The 20,269-nt window shown below is 44.8% G+C and overlaps 1 protein-coding gene across 1 annotated transcript in view; it reads right to left on the reverse strand.

Moving 5' to 3' along the window:
* Positions 1-3,119: 3,119 nt before the first annotated feature.
* The window catches only part of CD80 (CD80 molecule), a 51,312-nt gene continuing 34,162 nt past the window's right edge, over positions 3,120-20,269 (reverse strand). The window contains exons 6-8 of the mRNA XM_033942571.1: positions 7,055-7,099; positions 4,349-4,382; positions 3,120-3,751 (exon numbers count right to left, since the gene is read on the reverse strand). Of these exons, the coding sequence (XP_033798462.1) occupies positions 3,730-3,751; positions 4,349-4,382; positions 7,055-7,099 (101 nt within the window). The 3' untranslated portion in view covers positions 3,120-3,729. The remainder of the gene's footprint in view (positions 3,752-4,348; positions 4,383-7,054; positions 7,100-20,269) is intronic.

Here is a 20,269-nt window from a genome sequence, read left to right on the forward strand (position 1 = left end):
AGTACTCACTGTTGAGTACAAAAGGTTCCAATCTCCTAAAGGTGGCATAGCCAGACAGCCAATTGTGGGTGGGCCTGAGCCCAAGGTGGGTGGGCACAAAATTGTCTCTGCCAAGTCCTACCCCTGGTTCAATATATAAATACTTTAGCTAATGAGGATCCATAAGCTTTATCAGCTGAAGACTTTCTGTGAAGGTATCCAGAACTTCCTTTTACCAAGACTGGCAAGGCAGCAATACCACCTGTAAGGCTCAAGGATGCTGTCACCAACTGCAGAGCTTGATAGAAGCGCGTTCTAGCCTTTTTTTGGAGGAGGTCCTCAGCTGGGGATGTTTGGGGATCCCTACTAGCTATATAGCAAGGGTCAGGACCAGTGTTAGACATGCTAAGGCTTAGGTCAGAAAATTAAAGAGGGCCTCTCTCTCTCTGATCACCTCCAGTTTCCCCACCTGCCATTACTATCACACTAATAGACCCTCACCAAATATAGAACAAGGGATCACAAATTAGAAATAAAAATATTATATAAAACATGAACTGAGAACCCAAGAAGTTAAACTCAGCAACACACTGGAGAAATTTAAAAAAAAATGCATTTCCATTTCTACTAACACAATATAGACATTTGCTATGTACATTTCCCAAAGCTAACATATTCCATTTGTAAGGACAGTCCCTTGTTATATCCAGCTGTAAGGTAGGGATCCTCACAAGTTACTTATGTTTGTGGGACGTGAGTTGGGATCAGACATTTTTGGCAGCAAGCACTTTTCTCACTGTCTTCTGAATAATATCAGACCACAAAGGCGGTTATGAACAAACTGAACTCTTAACTTTATTCCTTCCATCCAAACTGGAGAGAGGCTCTTTTTATAACAGTACAGTTACGGGTTAAAACAACAAACTATGTACAAAATCCATTTCAGTACAGTTTAGCTCTTTCCTCTCTTTTTCTCTTTTCTACCTCTATGAACTCAAATTTCACCATCTTTCTCACCCTTCTCTTCCTTTTTACTTTTCAACTACCTATCAAATTTACATCTTCTTCTCTCACACACTAGTTCATCCATTCCCCATCTCACTCTTTCCCAGTCCTCCATTCTCTTTCATTTTTAATCTACTCCCATTACCATCTTTTATCAAACCATATTATATTTATTCCTCCCCTAAATCTTCATTTAATGTACTTCCTGCAGTACCGCTGAGTTGTACCAAACTACCTTTTTAACTGCATGGTACAACAATCTCTACCTTAAAGAATCCCAGAGGTCTTAATGTATCTCTAGTGCATCCTTGCACTGTAATGTATATCTAAGCTTCCTCACACTGTACGTAACTGTTCTCCATAATCTATACCGTAAGTCGCCTTGAACCTTTGTAGGCATAGCATGATGCATATATCCCAGATTAGATTATATTTTTTAAAAAATTTTATACCGTCTAAAAACTTAGGCAATTTACATAACAACATACACAATATGTAACAATTGATGACTGGAATAGATCAATTGAAAACATGTTATCTGTAATCACTATCCTTTCATTTCGTTACCACCTCCTCCCCCTTCTGGCCTCTCCCACATAGTTCCACCATTCCCAGGTCTTTCTGTCTCCACCCTTCCAGCTCAGCATCTGCTCCCCATTTTTTCCCTCCCTGTCCTAGTAGCCTCTTATCTCCCTGTCTCTTCTCTCTTCTCTTGTGCTTTCTTTCCCATTCTGCAGCATTCTCCCTTTGTTCCCTCATTCCCATTGCCCAGCATCTCTCCATCAATCTTTTTGGCTTCTGGATCCAACATATCCCTCTCTCACCTCCCCAACTCCTACATATCTCTCCCTCCCTCTCATCCACCCCATTTCCAACATGTTTCCCTCTCTCCCAATGTCAAACATCTCTCGCTCTTTCTCTCTCTCCCTTCTTCGTGCCCTGGCTCCAACATCTCTTTCCACTCCCCTCATATAGAAACTATCCCTTCTTCCTCTACACCATCATATTCAATATTTCTCCTCTACCCAATATCTTTCCCTCCTCTTCATATCCAACATTTTCTCCTTTTCTTGCCCCTTACCCCTCCACTCCACTCCATTGCTGCATCTCTCCCTTCCTCCCCAGTCCCCTCCATCCCATGTCCAGCAATTCTTCTTCTCCCTCTCTTTCCGCCCCCATGCAGTATCTTTCATTCCCTCCCTCATTTTGCTCTACTGTCCTTTTCCTGTAATGGGTCAGAGGTATCAATTCTCAAAAGTTGCTTGCCGCTAACCCGGAAGCCTCCCCTGTGCTGCATCCTGCACTCCTCTGTCACAGTTTCCTGTTTCTCTACATAGTAGAGGAGCGGTTTCTGGGTTAGCACCAGGTGGTGTGTGAGAATTGCTGCCGCTGCCCCATTACAGAAAGAGAAGAGTGGAGCAGGATAAGGGAGGGAGGGAGAGAAAGAGAGATGCTGTGTGGGGGTGGGGGGAAGTGAGGGTGAATTGCTGGACATGGGGTGCTGCTGAAGGAACTGGCGGATCGCTATGCTGGCCAGTCCTGAGCCCAAACCAGGTGGACCCAGGCCCACCTATGGCTACGCCCCTGCTTCCTAAACATCTTACCTAGGCCAATATACTGCATAACCTTTCATTTATCTGTGAAAAAAATAGACTTTAGGGAATAATTTCATTGGAGAAAGATGTCAAGATCATTCAATGGAAACTTCCCTATGTGCAAAGGAATCACTTTTTATTTGACTTGTGTGTCTATATAAACAAATTCTTGAGATTTTTATTCTGTACTCAATAGATGTGCTTATATAAGAAATCAGAAACAACAGGGAGTCATTTGGGGCCAGATCCTATAAACATGTAGGTGCCACTCAGAGCATTTGTCAATCAAAAAAATGGTATCGTTTACAGAATCACGTCTAGTGGTGCCTAAGCAGACCTAAGTGTCGCTAGGCATCCTAGACATAGGTACCACTCCATTAGGCCAGTTTTTCACTCGCCTAATTTGGCAGCATCTAAGTCAGACGCTTAACGAAGCCTATCTCAACCACATCTAATCTCTGCCCATAACCACGCCCACTTTTTAACATAGGCATCAAGAGGCATAGGAGGGCACCTCCACTTAGACAACGCTAGGCAACATAAGAGTTTGATGTCACACTCTTAAATTGCTTAATTAATTTTTTTTTTTTTTGATTGGCTGAAAATCAACAAGGTCTATTACCACGCTTATTAAGTCAATTAAAAATATAAGTTAGGCGCCAATCCCGAATTAGGCAGCACTAGGTGGCTGCAATTAGGGCACCAATTATAGAATTCCCAAGTTTATTCTTCAGCAAAGTTAATAAATTTATCTGAAAAATTCAGTTCTTTTCCAAAAAAGTCTTATTGATGCAAGAGATACATAAATACAAGGCTATGTTCCTTTAAGGAATTCACAAATCATTATCTATTTTAAAACACACACACACACATACACACAAAGATGCGTATAATAAGAAAACAATCTAGACACTTTGAAAAGAAGCCAGAAATCCCAAAGGAGCTTTAGATATTTGCACATTTTACATTTTTGGGCTAGATCTATTCCCCAGGTGATTTTAGGCACCTTTTTCTATGAGTGCCCTGAAGTTCTTTTGTGTTTTTTAAAGAAAATGCCATTTACTCGCTGGAGTACTTGAATTTTATCAATATATACTTCATCTTGGATACTCTGATCTCTTCATATCTGCCGAAGTCTGATAAATTAGTCTCAATAGAGTAGAAGGAGCGACCTGAGAAATAAATAATGGCATTCAGTCTTTTATCTTTCAGTTTATATACTACCTCCGATATATATAAGGGTCTTACACATTCTTTTTCTCTAAGATGGACTTGGGAAAATCCATTGCTTATTTCTAGGATAAGCAGCATAAATCCTGTTTTACTCTTTTGGTATATTTGCCAGGCCACTGTTTGAAACAGGATACTGGGCTTGACAGGCCTTCCTTCTGTTCTAATATGGCAATGTTTATGTTCTTATGTTGCACACCATTAAGTCCTTTTCATGTCCCATGGAGAAACTACTTTCTCTTTTCCATGAGAATGCTGGATGGATGATGGAAATTTTCTCTTTTACCTTAATTGAAGAAGTTCTTTTCCTGCTAGACGAAGTGATAACTATGGTACAGAGATCAGTAATAGATAGTCAGACTGAGCTCACTAATAGTTGGACCCACTAAGCCAAGCAATAGCTAATCTCATTAAGCTAAAAAAAAAAAATGGCCAACAGCATATTAAGATTGAAGAGACCCATAAATGCCAAAAACACAAGTGTCAGTAACAGGAAATATAGGAGAGGTCAGCAGTATTTCAGATATTCTGATCATAACCTTGTATCCAAGTTGTTTTCTTCAAGATGAACATCTGGAATACAAAACACATGACATTTACAGTTACAACTGTATTTTTGCTATATTATCTCATATGAATGCATCACAGAACTCTATTGTCCTTTTAACCTGACTGAATGTTAAGGGTGTTTCACACCCCATGAAGAGAATAAAGATAATTTTATACCTTAAAAAATTACAATCTGATATTTGCTTTTTGCAAGAATCCCACATAACTATTTCAGAAGCTATGAAAACTAAAGAAGTCTGATTTGATCAGATGGAAAGAAGAATGGTGTATCACCTTATTAGAAAATCCTTTTCCTTTTCAATTTATATCTCACTCCTTTGATTCCAAGGGCTGATGGTCCCTCCTGGAAGGCCTAATAGATGGTGTTCTCATAACCCTCCTTAATATATATGCACCTGATGATCCAGCCTTTTTTCAGCAACTTGTTGATTCCTGTTCTACCTCTTTACCAACTCATACTATTATTAGCGGAGACTTTAATTTTCCTGTTGATCCAGTCTTAGCAGTGGTGTAGTGAGGGTGAGAGGTGCCTGGAGAGGTGGCATCCCCTTCCCCGCCCCCACCTCCATTTGCTCCTTCCCCGCCCCCTTCCCTTCCCCTGTACATCTTTAATTTTCCCAGCACAAGCAGCAATTCCAACCTGCTGCTCGTGCCAGCTTCGGCTCTTCTTCTGACATCACTTCCTAGGCATGAGTCCAGGAAGTGATGTCAGAGGAAGAGCCAACACTGGTGCAAGCAGCAGGTTGGGATTGCTATTTGCGTCCAAGTGCTGATAATTGAACAGGGTTTTAGACGTATTTAAAAATGACTTAAGCCTTCACAGTGCTGCTGAATGACCAGAGCTAAAAGGGGCATTTTAGGAGGAGTGATGAGGGTGGGATTTGGCCGGGACATGGGCGGGACGTGGGCCGTCCTAGACTTAATCGTATAACCGAAGGTTTTACAACACTGCCTAGACGGAACTTGGACGTTGTGACTTAGGCCTTCTAAAACGAGGTCTAAGTCCACAAAAGGTATCCAAAGTGACCAGATAAGCACTGCAGACACAAGTACAGACCCTCACACACAGCCCCAGTGATCACTGACACCACCCCTATAAAAAACATAATAACAACTTTACATATCTACCTTCAGAACATCAGCACCTGGCATAGGAAAGCCTAGTAGAGCTGCACAGAGGTGGCTTAAGTGGTGTTGGGGGTGGATTAGTGAACCATGGAGAAGAGGACCCAGGCCCATAAGCCACTCTAATCACTGCATTCATGGAGAAACATACGCACCCCCCAAAAAAACCCAAACCCTTTTGTACTGCCATATAAGTGGCTCCTGCAGGCATAAGGGCTATTGGGGTGGTAGATAGGTGGGTCTAGTAGATTCTAGGGGTGTTTTGGGGGGACTCACCATGACCTATAAGGGAGCTGTTGTGAGATGTTTATGTGGCACCCTTTTTGTGAAGTTCACAGCAGTGCCCTTTAAGGTGCCCCACTACTCTGTTGCCATGTCCGGATGTCCAGTCCCTTACTTTTCTGGCCCCTCCCATGTTCAAAAGGTCTTTTTCTAGGCGTTTTTGACTTGGATGAATTTTTGGACAAAAATGGGGTATAAAGTTGAATGACTTAGTGGTCTGGACGATCAGACGACTAGACCAGGGGTCTCCAAAGTCCCTCCTCGAGGGCCGAATCCAATCAGGTTTTTGATTTTTCCCCAATGAATATGCATTGAAAGCAGTGCAGGCAAATACATCTCATGCATATTCATTGGGAAAATCCCCAAAACCTGACTGGATTCGGCCCTCGAGGAGGGACTTTGGAGACCCCTGGGTTAGACGTACAGTTGGATGATTTTCAAAAAATATATATATATATATGCTGGACGTATTTTTTGAAAATGGACCTTTTCCCATGTCCGACTTTGGACGACTTGTGAGTTAGGCCAAAACGGACTTAGACGTTTCTGCTGATTATGCCCCTCCATGTATGTTTCCTCTATTAATCCCTGTATTCTTCTATAATAACATTTTTAAAAACCCACATTTAATTGCCTTCTTATGGAATCACAAGTGTCACCAAAAGTGTCCAGCATCTTCCACCTTACTAGGTTTCGCTAAGGGCAGTGGCATAGCTGGGACCCAGTGGACTCTGGGCAGGAGGACCAAGTTGAACCCCCCCCCCAGTGCATTTGTGCACCCCCCCCCCTTCAGGTCCAGCGTTTGCACCCTAGGTCTGGTAGGTCCTTCACAGCTACAGTGTCAGAAATAGCACTAAAGACTGCCTCTTCGGCCAGCAGGACTTTTCCTCTGCCATGTCCTGCCTACAAGAAGTTGCATCAACATGGCGGGGCACTGCTGAGGAAAGACCCTGCTGGCCAGAGAGGCAACCTTTAGCACTGTCTCTACCTCTGTAGTGATGCCTAAGGGTACTTCTGGCATTAACCACGACTATTTTACCCTTAGGCGCTAGCAGGCGCCTCTGTAACTGTGCTGAATATTGAGCGCCATTTACTGAATCCAGCTCTTTATGCGCGAAGACCCACACAGAATGTCAAGAGACATTTTTTGCATGTAAAAGATACTTAGAGTGCAGAAAAGGCTTATTACATGACCTCCATAGCAGATTTTTATATAGTACATATGTTATATACAAGTACTGTATTACATAAGAGGGTGTTTTACTTACCAGTTCTCTGTTCTTCCGGTGATGAATAGCTATTCTTCAGCTTTTCTGCAATTAAAGATCAATTCTTGGTTAACAGAAGTCATATGTTGGGAGTATTTAATATGATAAATGGTGGGGTTCACATTTTACACAAAACATAGTTGCTGATTTTTCTTCTTTTTTTTTTTTTAATTCAATGTTAAGACCCTCCTGCTGTGCCCAACATTTTGGTACTGTGATGGCCCTAAAAGTGAGCCTCCAGCAGCAAATGTCAGCATGCATAAATTAAATTTTAGATTTCATTATATGTGGCAGAAAGGATGTTTCAAGATTCTACTGGGTATAATTGTTTGGTTTTACAAAGCAGTGTTTCATATACACATTTTGGAAGAGAAGCCTAAAAAATCCCTGTCCCTTTTTTGGATACCTGAGATAGGGTTCTCCACAGGTACAAGACCAATATGTCAAAATAGGTAGAGTGTTTTTTGTTACTCTATAATGGGAGCTGTATAAGGTCTGGCGAATTGCATATAGCCATGGGAATGATACGTTTTTGGACTCACTCCTTTAATACATTTCAGAAGCCAAGGTCAAGATACACATGGAACGCACTCCCGGAGGCTGTGATTGAACAGAACACAATACAGGGATTCAAAGTGGGTTTGGATAAATTCCTGAAGGATAAGGGGATTGAGGGGTACAGACAGAAGTAGTGATAGGTTATAGGCTGAGTTCAGGGACCACTGACAGGTCATGGACCTGATGGGCTGCCGCAGGTGTGGACTGCTGGGCGCGATGGACCTCTGGTCTGACCCAGTGGAGGCTACTTCTTATGTTCTTAAAGAAAAGGAGAAAGCATGTAGAGGAGAAGTGAGGGACAATTTTCTGAAGGAAAAGTCCAAAGTATGTTATTAAGACATGGGGGAAGCCCCTGCTTGCCCAGGATCGGTAGCTTGGAATGTTCCTACTCTTTGGGTTTTGGCCAGGTACTAGTGACCTGGATTGGCCACCGTGAGAATGGACTACTGGGCTTGATGGACCATTGGTCTGACCCAGTAAGGATATTCTTATGTTCTTATGAATCTGGTACTGAACACTTGTGAAAGAGAGCATTTGTCATGTTCTTGTGCCAGTGGAGATTGCGCTCCAAATGCTTGGATTTGTACTCCAAGAGTATAGCAGGCTCCTGAGAGTGTTGGATCTGCAGCTGAAAAGGCCCTATATGAAGGGTGTGGCAAGCAGGAGCTTTACCAGTATGAACTGCCAGGGGCCATCTCTTGGGTGTTTAATGTACAGCTCTGTGTGCACCTGGTTGTGCTATAGAAATAATAAATAGTAGTACAGTGCTCCTCCGGTCATTCGCGGTTTGCGATTCATGGTATTTTCCAATTGTGAATGACTGGGCAGGAGAGGGCAGCAGGAAAGAGTAGCCAGAGTACCGGCGAGTGAAGGAAATTACTCGCGGTATGCTCCGACCGCCTCTTCCTGCACTAAAGTCGGGCATCACCAATCAGGAGCTGTGTGTTAAAGCAGCTCCTGATTGGTGAGGCCTGACTTTAGTGCAGGAAGAGGTGGTTGGAGCATACCGTGAGTGATTTCCTTCACTCGCTGGTGCTCCTGCTGCTCTTTCCTGCCTCTCCGGTTGTCCTCTTCTGTCTCCCCTGCTAAAAAACGTATTGGTGGTTTTTCAAGATTCGCAGAGGTTCCTGGAACAGAACCCCTGTAAATATCGGGGGAGTACTGTAGTAGAATTCTGAGAGCCATGAAGGTGAGAATGGTCTCAGTACTGCGAAAGACTTCTGCCCTGTTATTTTAGGCTTGACTCATATCTGAGAAAGAGAGTCACACAGTCTAGGTACTTCTCAAGAAATATTCTGAAAGGGGCTTTATTTTTATTTTTTTTTTTAACCCATCCTCCCAAAGGAGCTCAGAATGAATTACCAGTCAGGAACTCAAAGCATTTTCCCTATCTGTCCTGGCAAGCTCACAGTCTATCTAATGCACCTAAGGCAGTGGAGGATGAAGTGACTTGCCCATGAACACAAGGAGCAGCACAGGATTTTGACCCCACAACATCAGGGTGCTGAGACTGTAACGCTAACCACTAGGCCACACTCTTCTTGAGTCAGAGGAAGCTCCTGGCTTCTATATTCATAGGTTTTTGTAATAGGATTTCAGTTATTTGATCACCGTTTAACAAATGTGTCAGTGCAATTGCTTTAAATTTGAAACACACTTTTTGCTGTGGACTGTGCTTTTCCTGTATGGTTATTTTGTACTAACCATATAGGAGTGAAAGCTATTAATACTCTTTATGGAAAATCCCGAGGAGCTGCAGGAATCCAGTTAATATCCTGCAGCATTACACTGTAAAAGAAGAGAGCATAGGGGCTACATATGTGCATAATAGAAAATTATGTGGAGCAAATATGCTATAAAGTTGGGGCCACTGCACATGAGTGACTGGGTCACAACCAGGTAGGTTCCCTTATCAATTCCCGGTGCCACTTGGCTGTTCCAGTAAGAAAAGCAGAGATGTGAAATCTCTCTCAGTAGGTGGAGTGTGGCACAGTGGTTAAAGCCACAGTTTCAGCACCCTGAGGTTGTAGGTTCAAACACACACTGCTCCTTGTGTCCCTGGGCAAGTCACTTAATCCCCCCCCAATTTGCCCCTGGTACACTAGATAGAATGTGAGCCCACTGGGACAGACAGGGAAAAATGCTTGAGTACCTTTCTGAGCTCACCTGGAAGAATGGTATAGAAAATTAAATAAATAGGAGTATGGCACACTAATATGAAAGATCTCTTGGAGCCCATTGCAGTAATCCTGACCACTGCTTTCATTTGAAACAAGCCTAGGAGAAAAAAAAAAGCCATGTGGATCAACTTGACTAGGGCATCCTTTCCTCTTCTGTGATTAGAGTGGGATACCCATATTTTGGACCCTCCCTAGTCCCGCCCAACATACTTCCAGACCACACCCCCTTGCCATATGGACATACTGCCAATTTTCAGACAATGAAAACAACAACAGAACTGCTAAAATAACCTTTTTTCAGAGGCTCGAAAGAAAGCAAATATTATGCTGCTTTTTTTAATGGCAAAGTAGTATTACACTTTCATATTTCTAAGTTTATAACTTGGATGCACTGTCAAAAAAATCTCCCTTTTTGACCTTCAATCTCACTAACTGGGATGGTAAATCTCAGTCTCTGAGCCGATTCACCTTCAATGTCTCTGAGAAAGATGAAGTGCAATATATACAGCATTCAGCTAGTGAATCAAGGTTTTCCGCATCTTCTAGGAAGCTGGAGCCCTGAGGCACCCTTATGCCTATGCTGTTCTCACAATAAACAGGTGAGCAGCATTGGAGTACAGGCAGGCATGGCTCAAAGTGATCGAAAGTCAGGTGGAGTTGAGGCTCCCTACTCCATCAAGCCTCTGTACCTGTGCTGGTCATCCTTAACGAAGCACCACTCCCAACGTGGAAGCAATAAAACCAAAGGGGTCTTTATTCAGCTGGCAGCACTCCACTGCCAGCGATATGCCTGGAAATTCAAAGCTGGGCCATGTCCGGGCTTTAGCACTGGGTTTCCAGAGCTGACTACAGCATAGCCAGTTAACTACAATAATTCAGCGCTTGACTGACTATAGGTTACTGCCTACAGTCAGGACTGACTTTTATGCAATTACCCTGGCTGGTTATATACTGAATATATCAGTGCTTAACTGGCCAAGTACTGACTCCCTAGAACGGTGTATCACAAACTTAGAAACATAGAAACATAGAAAGATGACGGCAGATAAGGGCTATATAGCCCATCAAGTCTGCCCACACTATTTACCCACCCTCTTAAGTCTTCTGACCCCTTAAAGTATAATTGTAATTATACTGTCACTCTACTGACCCGCTCATTCAAGTCCTAGTGACCCTATCCCCTGGCATGACCTCGTAGGGATCCCACATGGGTATCCCATTTGTTCTTGAAGTCAGGGATGCTGCGTGCCTCGACCACCTGCACTGGAAGCTTGTTCCAATGCTCGATCACTCTCTCCGTGAAGAAGCACTTCCTGGCGTCTCCACGAAACTTCCCTCCTCTGAGTTTGAGCGGATGTCCTCTTGTGGTCGAGGGTCCCCTGAGAAGAAAGATATCATCTTCCACCTCGACTCATCCCGTGATGTACTTAAATGTCTCAATCATGTCTCCCCTCTCCCTACGCTCTTCGAGAGTGTAGAGCTGCAATTTGCTCAGTCTTTCTTCGTACGGGAGACCCATTAGCCCCGAGACCATCCTGGTGGCCATCCGCTGAACCGATTCAATTCTGAGCACATCCTTATGGTAATGTGGCCTCCAGAATTGCACACAGTACTCCAGATGAGGTCTCACCATGGCTCTGTACAATGGCATCATGACTTCAGGTTTCCTGTTGACGAAGCTTCTCTTGATACAACCTATCATCTGCCGTGCTTTAGATGAAGCCTTCTCCACTTGAGTGGCTGCTTTCATGTCAGCACTGATGATTACTCCTAAGTCTCGTTCTGCCGTAGTCCTGGTTAAAGTTTCTCCATTCAGGGTGTAAGTTCTGCAAGGATTTCCGTTACCGAGATGCATGACCTTACATTTCTTGGCGTTGAAGCCCAGCTGCCATATCAAGGACCAACTTTCTAAAGTATGCAGGTCTTGCTCCATAGCATCCTGTAGATTATAGCCGTTTACTATATTGCATAGTTTGGCGTCATCAGCGAATAAGGTTACCTTGCCTTGAAGCCCTCGAGTCAGATCCCCAATGAATATGTTGAAGAGGAGTGGGCCCAGGACTGAACCCTGTGGCATTCCGCTAGTCACCTCCGACATTTTAGAGAGGGTACCGTTAACCACCACCCTCTGAAGTCTGCCACTAAGCCAATCTTTAACCCATGCAGTTAGAGTCTCTCCTAATCCCATCGATTTCATCTTGTTCAGCAGCCTGCGGTGTGGGACGCTGTCAAACGCTTTGCTGAAGTCCAGGTACACGAAGTCCAAGGACTCTCCTGAGTCCAGTCTTCTTGTTACCCAGTCAAAGAAGCTGATTAGATTTGACTGGCATGACCTACCCTTGGTGAATCCATGTTGGCTGGGATCCCGGAGATTTCCCTTGTTCAGGATCGTATCTAATTTATACTTAATTAGTGTTTCCATGAGTTTACACACTATTGAGGTGAGGCTTACCGGTCTATAGTTTGCAGCCTCAGCCTTGCAACCCTTTTTATGTAGAGGAACGACGTTGGCTGTTTTCCAGTCCAACGGAACTTTCCCCGTACTTAGTGAGAGATTGAAGAGCACTGCCAACGGTTCCGCCAGAATGTCTCTCAATTCTCTGAGCACTCTTGGGTGTAAATTGTCCAGTCCCATGGCCTTGTTTACCTTTAGCCTTGCCAGTTCGTTGTAAACGTCCCCAGGTGTGAACTCGAAATTCTGAAACGGGTCATCCACGTCTTGTTTTATCATCAACTGTGGTCCGTGTCCCGGTGCTTCGCAGGTGAAGACTGAGCAGAAATATTCATTTAGTAGTTCTGCTTTTTCTGAATCCGCCACCGCGTAGTTTCCGTCCGGTTGTCTAAGGTGTACTATACCGTCTGTGTTCCGTTTCCTATCACTGATATACCTAAAGAAGGATTTGTCCCCTTTTTTAATGTTTTTTGCCAGAGTTTCTTCCACTCGAAGTTTGGCCTCCCTAACTGCTGTTTTGACCGCTGCAGATGTGGTCTTATATTCTACTTTAGTTTCTCTTCTCTGCGTACGTTTGTAGGAAAGAAATGCTTTTTTCTTCTCTTTAATGAGGTGCGAGATCTCTTCAGTGAACCATTGGGGTTTGTTGTTTCTTTGTCGTTTATCTACTGATTTTATGTAGCGATTAGTTGCTTCGTGTATGGATGATTTCAGGTACGACCACATAGTTTCCACATTGCCGGTCTCTGCTTGGTCCTGCAGCGTCTGATGAACGAAATCTCCCATGCGTGCGAAGTCGGTGCTCCGGAATTGGAGCACCTTTGTTTTTGTAATTGATTTAGGGGATCCTTTCCCAAGGTTGAACCATACCATGTTATGGTCGCTGGAGGCTAGCGTATCTCCTACCGAGACCTCTGAGACGCTTTCCCCGTTGGTGAGTACCAGGTCTAGGATCGCCTGGGCCCTAGTGGGCTCCGTTACCATCTGTCTGAGATGTACTCCTTTTATGGAGGTCAAAAGCCTCCTGCTGCTGCTGGTTGTTGCTGAAAATGTGTTCCAGTCTGCATCAGGCATGTTGAAGTCCCCTAGCAGTACAGTGTCGCCCCGTAGAGTTATATTCTCTATGTCTTCAATTAATTCTGCGTCCATGTCTTCCGGTTGTCTTGGAGGTCTGTATACCACACCAAGATACAGGCATTTTTTGCCACCTCTTGCCACCTGTGTGCCTCCTGAGATTTCAGGTGTGCTGCGACACACTGGCGAGGAGGAGAGTCATCCACGCCAGCTGACTGCCTGCAAGATGTGCCTCTCAAAGCGAGAGGCATGTCCTATAGGCAGTCAGGAGGTGCGGATGACTCTCCTTACCGGTGTCTCTCCTCCTCTTCACGCACTTTCCCTCCTTCCGGATCCCTCCACCGAAGAGGGTCACAGCCAGATGGACCTATGCGAATGTGCGTGATGTCATCGCATCAACAACCACGTACTTCCGTGTGCCTTCCAGTTGGGGCACTGGGTTTAGTGTGTGCCGCCGGCCAGAAAGTTTGCGAGACACTGCCTTAGAATACCCCTAAACTAGTTAGTTTTGCTTTAATAGCTAACCAGTCATTTTCAGCGGCAGTAACCAGTTAAGTGCCTCTGAAAATGACCAGTTAGCCATGAATAGGCGAGTTAATCAGCATTTCTGGTTGGTTAAATCATTTTGAATATTGACCCCCCACCACCACCACCACCACCACCACCATGGAATCAATATTCAGCAGGATTTAACTAGATAGGAAGGTCCCCTTGACCAACCCTAGAGCAGATATTCAGTAGTATGTAACAGGATAAAGGTGCCGAATATCTCCTCTGACTGTTACAGCACTATCCATTTACTGCTGGATTCTGCATACTGTGCCGTTCGGGTGCCAGTCATGCGATGGTGCCAAATACAGAATCATGCCTCCCAGCAAGACAGGCGCTGGAATTGTAGGCCAGGGTTTTCCAGTGCCTCTCTATGTCGTGATTCGTGCCTACATAGACACTTTCCGGCATTTAACTCCACTTCTGGCATTAGCCATGCCCTTAGTGGTATTAGGCACCAGAAAGCGCCTATGTAGCTACGATTCTGGTGTCGGAAGGTGCTTGATCATTGGGGGAGGGGTTTGCCATTTCTAACAGCATTTGTCAATTAACTTAGGTGCCAGAAGGGTGGCTACCGACACCTAAGTTTCGGCACCGGTTATAGAATTTCCCTGTTAGTGCTGAGGTACTCAGGGGGGCAAAGTCAGGACAGTTTCAGTGTTGGTGCCTCGATAAGTGTCCAGACAAGTAGGACTATTTAAATGGTGGTCTTAACTTGCCAGGACAGCTATATAGGCACCTGGAAGAGTAGGCTAGTGCTTAGTGTGGTGGTCTGAGAACCAGGTAAGCTGGGTTTGATCCCCACTCCAGCTACTTGGGACTCTGGGCAAGTCACCTAATGCTCCAGGTACAAAATAAGCACCTCTACTTAACATGTAAATTGCTTTGATTGTAAGTTGTAACCACAGAACTACATCCCATTTCCTTTCTCTTATCTGCACTGAATATTTCCAGTGCCTGGATAACTTCCAGGTAGAGAATGACATGGAGGACAAATTTGTCCCTGTCCCCGCAGGAACTCATTTTCCTGTCTGGTCCCCATGAGTTTTTTTCCTGTCCCTGCTCCATTCCTGCAAACTTTGTCCTCATCTGCACAAGCCTTGAACACTTTAAAATCATAAGTGTTCGAGGCTTGTGTGGTTAAGGCAGAGCTTACGGGAATGGGGCAGAGACGGGGATAGCAACAAAACTCGCAGGGACAAGGAAATTGAGTTTCTGCGGGGACGGGAACAAATTTGTCCCCGTATTATTCTCTACTTCCAGGAGCCACCAAGACAGTGTCTGTTATTTAAATATTTAGCACAAATCAGCCTACAACCGTTGGCATTTATGTGTTAAATGCTGACTGCCTTAATTGAATATCACACAGAAGTATTTTAGCTCCAGGTTACATTTGGAGAGAAGGAACCATGAACAATGGGACTTGAGGCTGATAGTTGGCCGATAGGGCTGGGGATACAACAGTGGGTTGTGGGGACTGGGAATGGAAGGAAGAGGGGTGAGGTCTGATAGTGGGAGTTGGGGATTGGACATGGGGAAGAGAAGAGACATGAGATGCCAGTAATTTCCTTACACTGCATCCCGAGAAAAAATACTTTTGATCGTTAGTGGTAATTCTTCGTTAGATATATCATTTCAGTGATCTGCTGATGTTACCCACCCTGAGCCCTGCACTCCCTGCATTTATTTTCTACGCCCGAGGTCCTTTTTATGGGATTCAATGCAGTTCTGGGCTGTGAACACAGGATTTCAGATTTGAGGCTTTGGCAGGATATAAGCCCATCAATAACATAAATACCTGTGTATTAGGATTCAAAATAAGCTGAAGTTGTAAGGATTAGGTACACATTTTGGAAGTACAGAATATTTAAGGCAATAAATATTGGGGTGCTAATTTGAAATATCAGGCTACCCCATTCAAAATTCATTATGCTTATGAGCTCTAAGTAGTGGGGTGATTACCGTATTTTCACGCAGATAACGCGCACCCGTGTAAAACGCGCATACGGGTATAGCGCGCACAAACCACGATTTTATGTACAAAAACTTTTGTATACCGCGCTCACGGGTATACCGCGCATGCAGCCCGACTGTCCTTTTGCCTGCCCCGACTCTCCTCTGGCCACCCCGACTCTCCTTTCGCCCTCCCCGACTCTCCGTGCGCTGTCCCGACTATCCGTTCACCCTCCCTGACTTTCCGTGCACTGCCCCGCCTCTCCGTGCGCGGCCTGAGGCACATGGTCGGGTTGGGCCCATGTGCCTCAGGCCGCGCCCCCAGGTGGGGCCTAAGGCTCCAGGGCCTATTCTGATTGGCCCACGCGCCTTAGGCCCCACCAGTAGGCGGAGCTTTGGGACGGATGGGCCAATCCGGCCTCATTCCGTCGTTGGCTGCCTGCCGGACAGGCGGGTTTGGCTCCCGTCTGTCCGGCCAACTACCAAAGGTATGGGGAAGGGGGGTGGGGGTGTCGTGGGGGTCGGCCAGGGGGGTCGCGGGTCAGCTGGGGGGGCGGTCGGAGGTTCTTGGGGGGGGCGGTCGTTGGAGGGAGGGGGGTTTGTGTCGAGGGCAGGAGGGCCTGGGATCCCTCCTGCCCGTAATGTAGTGCGGGGTGGGGGTAGGGGGTCGCCGTGGCCAGGAGGGTTTGGGCTCCCTCCTGGCCCGATATTGTCGGGGAGTTGGGGAGTCGGCCGGGCAAGAGGGCTTGGGCTCCCTCTTGCTCCGATCGTGGATGCGGGTGCGGGTGGGAGCGCGTGCGAGCGGTCGTTCGGGGTGGGGGTGCGAGCGGTCCTGCTGGGGGGGGTGAAGCGGGCGTCGGGCGGGGTGGGTACTATGTAAAAAAATTTTTGTATACCGCGCTCACGCGTATAACGCGCGAGGGGTATGCGCGGTAGGTAAAAACGCGTTTAACGCGCGCGTTATATGCGTGAAAATACGGTATTTGGTGTTCAAAGGTAAATATTCACCTGAATGTTTGCTATTTAACATTTTATGGATTTTCAGCAACACTCTCTGTCCAACTGGCAATATTGAAAATTCATGTATAACTTGAAATGGATAATATATCTATTAATTGCTGTATATCAGTTACATGGCAGAATACAGCAAGGAATAAGTTCCGCTTTAAGTTTTAGTCTGCATAAAGACTGAAAGTGAGCAGTTACCGAACTACAGAGCAACCAGCAGTATTCAGTGGAGCGACTTACCTCCAAGATAAGCTATGTTTGCTTTTCAATTTATGATAGATTTAATTCAATGATATCGCTGAAAAAGAATATTTATTTGAACTTTAAAAAGATATATGCAGTTCTAAAGGAGTTTTTTTTAGCCAATGATAGAAGCATGGGAGAGAGCCGATGAAGGCGCTCTCATAGCTCCAGTGCAGATACATGCCCCGTGGCTTTCTGAGGCAATTTTTCCCCTTTTTCAAATAAGTTAATTTAAAAGATTTACTGGGATTAAGGGTAAAAGTAAGAACTGACATAGTACCCAGCTTAATGTTTAACTGAATACATTATCTATCTAGCAGCTGAATATTGGCTGAATATTGTTCTTTAGATAGGTAACTATATGGCCATCTTTAACCATACCTATAAGGGGCCACTGATATGAAAGGATATGAAAGGAAAGGATATGAAAGGAAAGGAAAAGGTGTGGAATAATTAGCAAGTTTCATGGCTTCACCTCATTCTCTTCTTGCTGGGCTGAGAACTTTGCAGTGGCCCACTCCTATTTCTAAATGAGTATGTTTGGCTATTCGGTACTTGAACGGTCAAAGTTATCCATTCAAGTGGCTGATCGTCGAAAACATAAGTGCTTTTGAATATTGGCCACCCAGCACTCAAAAGGTCTGTCTGTATTAGGGTGTTAGGGTGAAGCAGTCATTGCATTTCTGCTTGAAAACTATCATTAGTAGCTTGGAGAGTTGAAGGGTTTTAAAGATCCCTGAGCATATGTCCCATAGGAGAAAATTCTATACATTACACTCAAAAATGGGCACCAGAAAAGATCTATAAATGATGTGCGCCCTTGGTAGAATTGTGCTTAGCACCAATTCCCATGCCTTAACTTTGGGCACCAGATTTAAATGCTGGCGTCTATGTTGGGCACGCTGAGCCTGTACTCTGTAACAATGTGCAATTTTTGAGAATGCCCCCAACACACCCATGCCCCTCCCAGGGCCACACTCCTTTTTGGATTATGCACGGTGGGTTTTGGGTACCCAGCATTATAGAATAGTGGGCAGTCAGATACATGTGCAAAAACTAATTGTTACCGAGCCCACATTTGGGTGCCACTTATAGAATCCAGGGGATCTATGTTCCCTCTAAGGACCAACTAGATGAGAGCACAAATTTTTTCTGTATGAGCAGAGGACCTATTTGACATGAGTGACAAAATTTCCGTTACATGACCCCCTCCCTCTCTTCCCCCCCATCCTTATATTCAGCATCTCTTCTCTATCCCTTTTCTACCCTGGTTCCCTTTTTCTCTCTTCATCCTTCCACTTAACATGACCTCCTCTCTCCCCCATCCTTCAATCTAGTGTCTCCCCTCTATACCTTTTCCATTCAGGGTCAGCTTTCTCTCCTCATCCTTCCAGCATCTCCCCTCTGCCCCTTTTACACCGAGAGCCCCCTTTTTCTATCCTCGTCCTTCCATTTAGCATCTTCCCTCTTCATCCTTCCATCCAGCATCTCCCCATTCTCCCTACCCTTCTATCCAGCTGTCCCCACCACCTCCCTCCTGCTGCTGCTTCCAACCTGCATTTGTAGGAGCATGAAGAAGAAACATGTGCGGGGCCATTCTGTTCAGGTGCATGCTATCAGCTGTACTAGTCCTCTGCCCCCCCCCCCCAACATCAATTCCTGTTCCGGGGCAGAGGACCTGCACAGCCAGCAGATCGGCTATGCTCGTTATTTCTTCTTCTTGCCACTACTACTGCAGATTGGATGCAGCAGCCAGGTCAGGATTAATTCACTGAGGGCCCCTAGGCACACAAGTCCACTGGGCTCCCTGCCCCACCCCACCCTACCTCACCATGCCCCGCCCCCCTTCATTTACCCATTTTCTTCTTTACTTCTTTATTTCCACAACCAAGTCTCCAACCTATTGACAACAACCCCAGACTACAAGATGCTCAGAAAGGAAATAAAAACTATACTCTTCAAGAAATCCCTTAATAAAGCTTAATACCATGATAAAGCTTAACCCCCCTCTTACCATCCCCTCCCAAACCCCAGATCCTACTTTTCCCTCTCTTGGAAACCTTCTCTGATCTAACGTTGTAACCCTTCTTCCATAACTCTTTTTGTAATCCACTTTGAACCGAAAGGTAATGGCGGAATAGAAATCTGTAATGTGATGTAATTTCTTTTAGTTTAAAATTCAAAACAAACAACAAAGATTACCATACTAGTGCAGTTTTTCTTCTATGCAACCTCCAAACATCTCTGACCAAATCCTCCTTTTCTTCCTAGAGGAAGAGATCTTCAGCTGGCAGGATTTTGAGAAGCCCACCAATTTACTGTATTTTTGGCTTCATCAGACGCACTTTTTCTCCCTCCCCCCCCCCCCGGTACCTTTTTGTACTCCCAGCGCTTCCCTCTTTGGATGGCTGTGAGAGTGACCTTTTTGGACTCCCGGCACTTCCCCTGCTGGACGGCTGCGGCAGCGAGAGGCAGAGCGGCAAACAAGGCAGGCACAAGCTTCTCGTGTGCCTGCCTGGTCCTGTGCTGCTTTGTAAATGGTTGCCGTCAGTTCTTATGGAGCAAAAAATACAGTATATTTTGTATTTGAGCAGGAGGCAGGGAGAGAGTGGGGAGAAAATTTGGTAACCATCCACTTTGGGCTCAGTGCCACGCTTCCCATCTGCTATCTTCAAATAAATAAACACACACAAAAAACACAACTGTAAACAACATACTTAAAACATGTAGACAAAAAATTAAGCCTGAAGAAGCCATACGCTGCATGAAGTGCAACATTAGAGAAAGAGAAACTACTGTACACTTTGGAAAATAAAAAGAAAGTGTACATTTTCTGTAAAACTGCATTTTCTGTTCATGAAATTAAAAATAAAATTATTTTTTTTACCTTTATTGTCTGGCCATTTTATTCATGTTTATCCCAGTTTCTGCTTTCTTCTGTCTTTTCTTAATTTTCTTTCCAAGGTCTTCAGTCTATCTGCCACTTCTGTCCCTTCTTGTCTTCTTCACTTTCTCTCCTACATCCAACTCTGACTTTAACCTTTTCCTTTCAGTTTTCCTCCATTTATTTTTCTGAATCTCTATCTGCTTCTATTTACAGCTTTCTATCACTCTCATCCTATTATTCTCCAGATTTTTTTGCTAACTCTCCCCCTCCAACATCTTCTCTTTCCTTTCTCTTTTCACTCTTCTGACTAG

Source organism: Geotrypetes seraphini, chromosome 4 (assembly GCF_902459505.1).
Source record: "Geotrypetes seraphini chromosome 4, aGeoSer1.1, whole genome shotgun sequence".
NCBI classification, from domain to species: domain Eukaryota; kingdom Metazoa; phylum Chordata; class Amphibia; order Gymnophiona; family Dermophiidae; genus Geotrypetes; species Geotrypetes seraphini.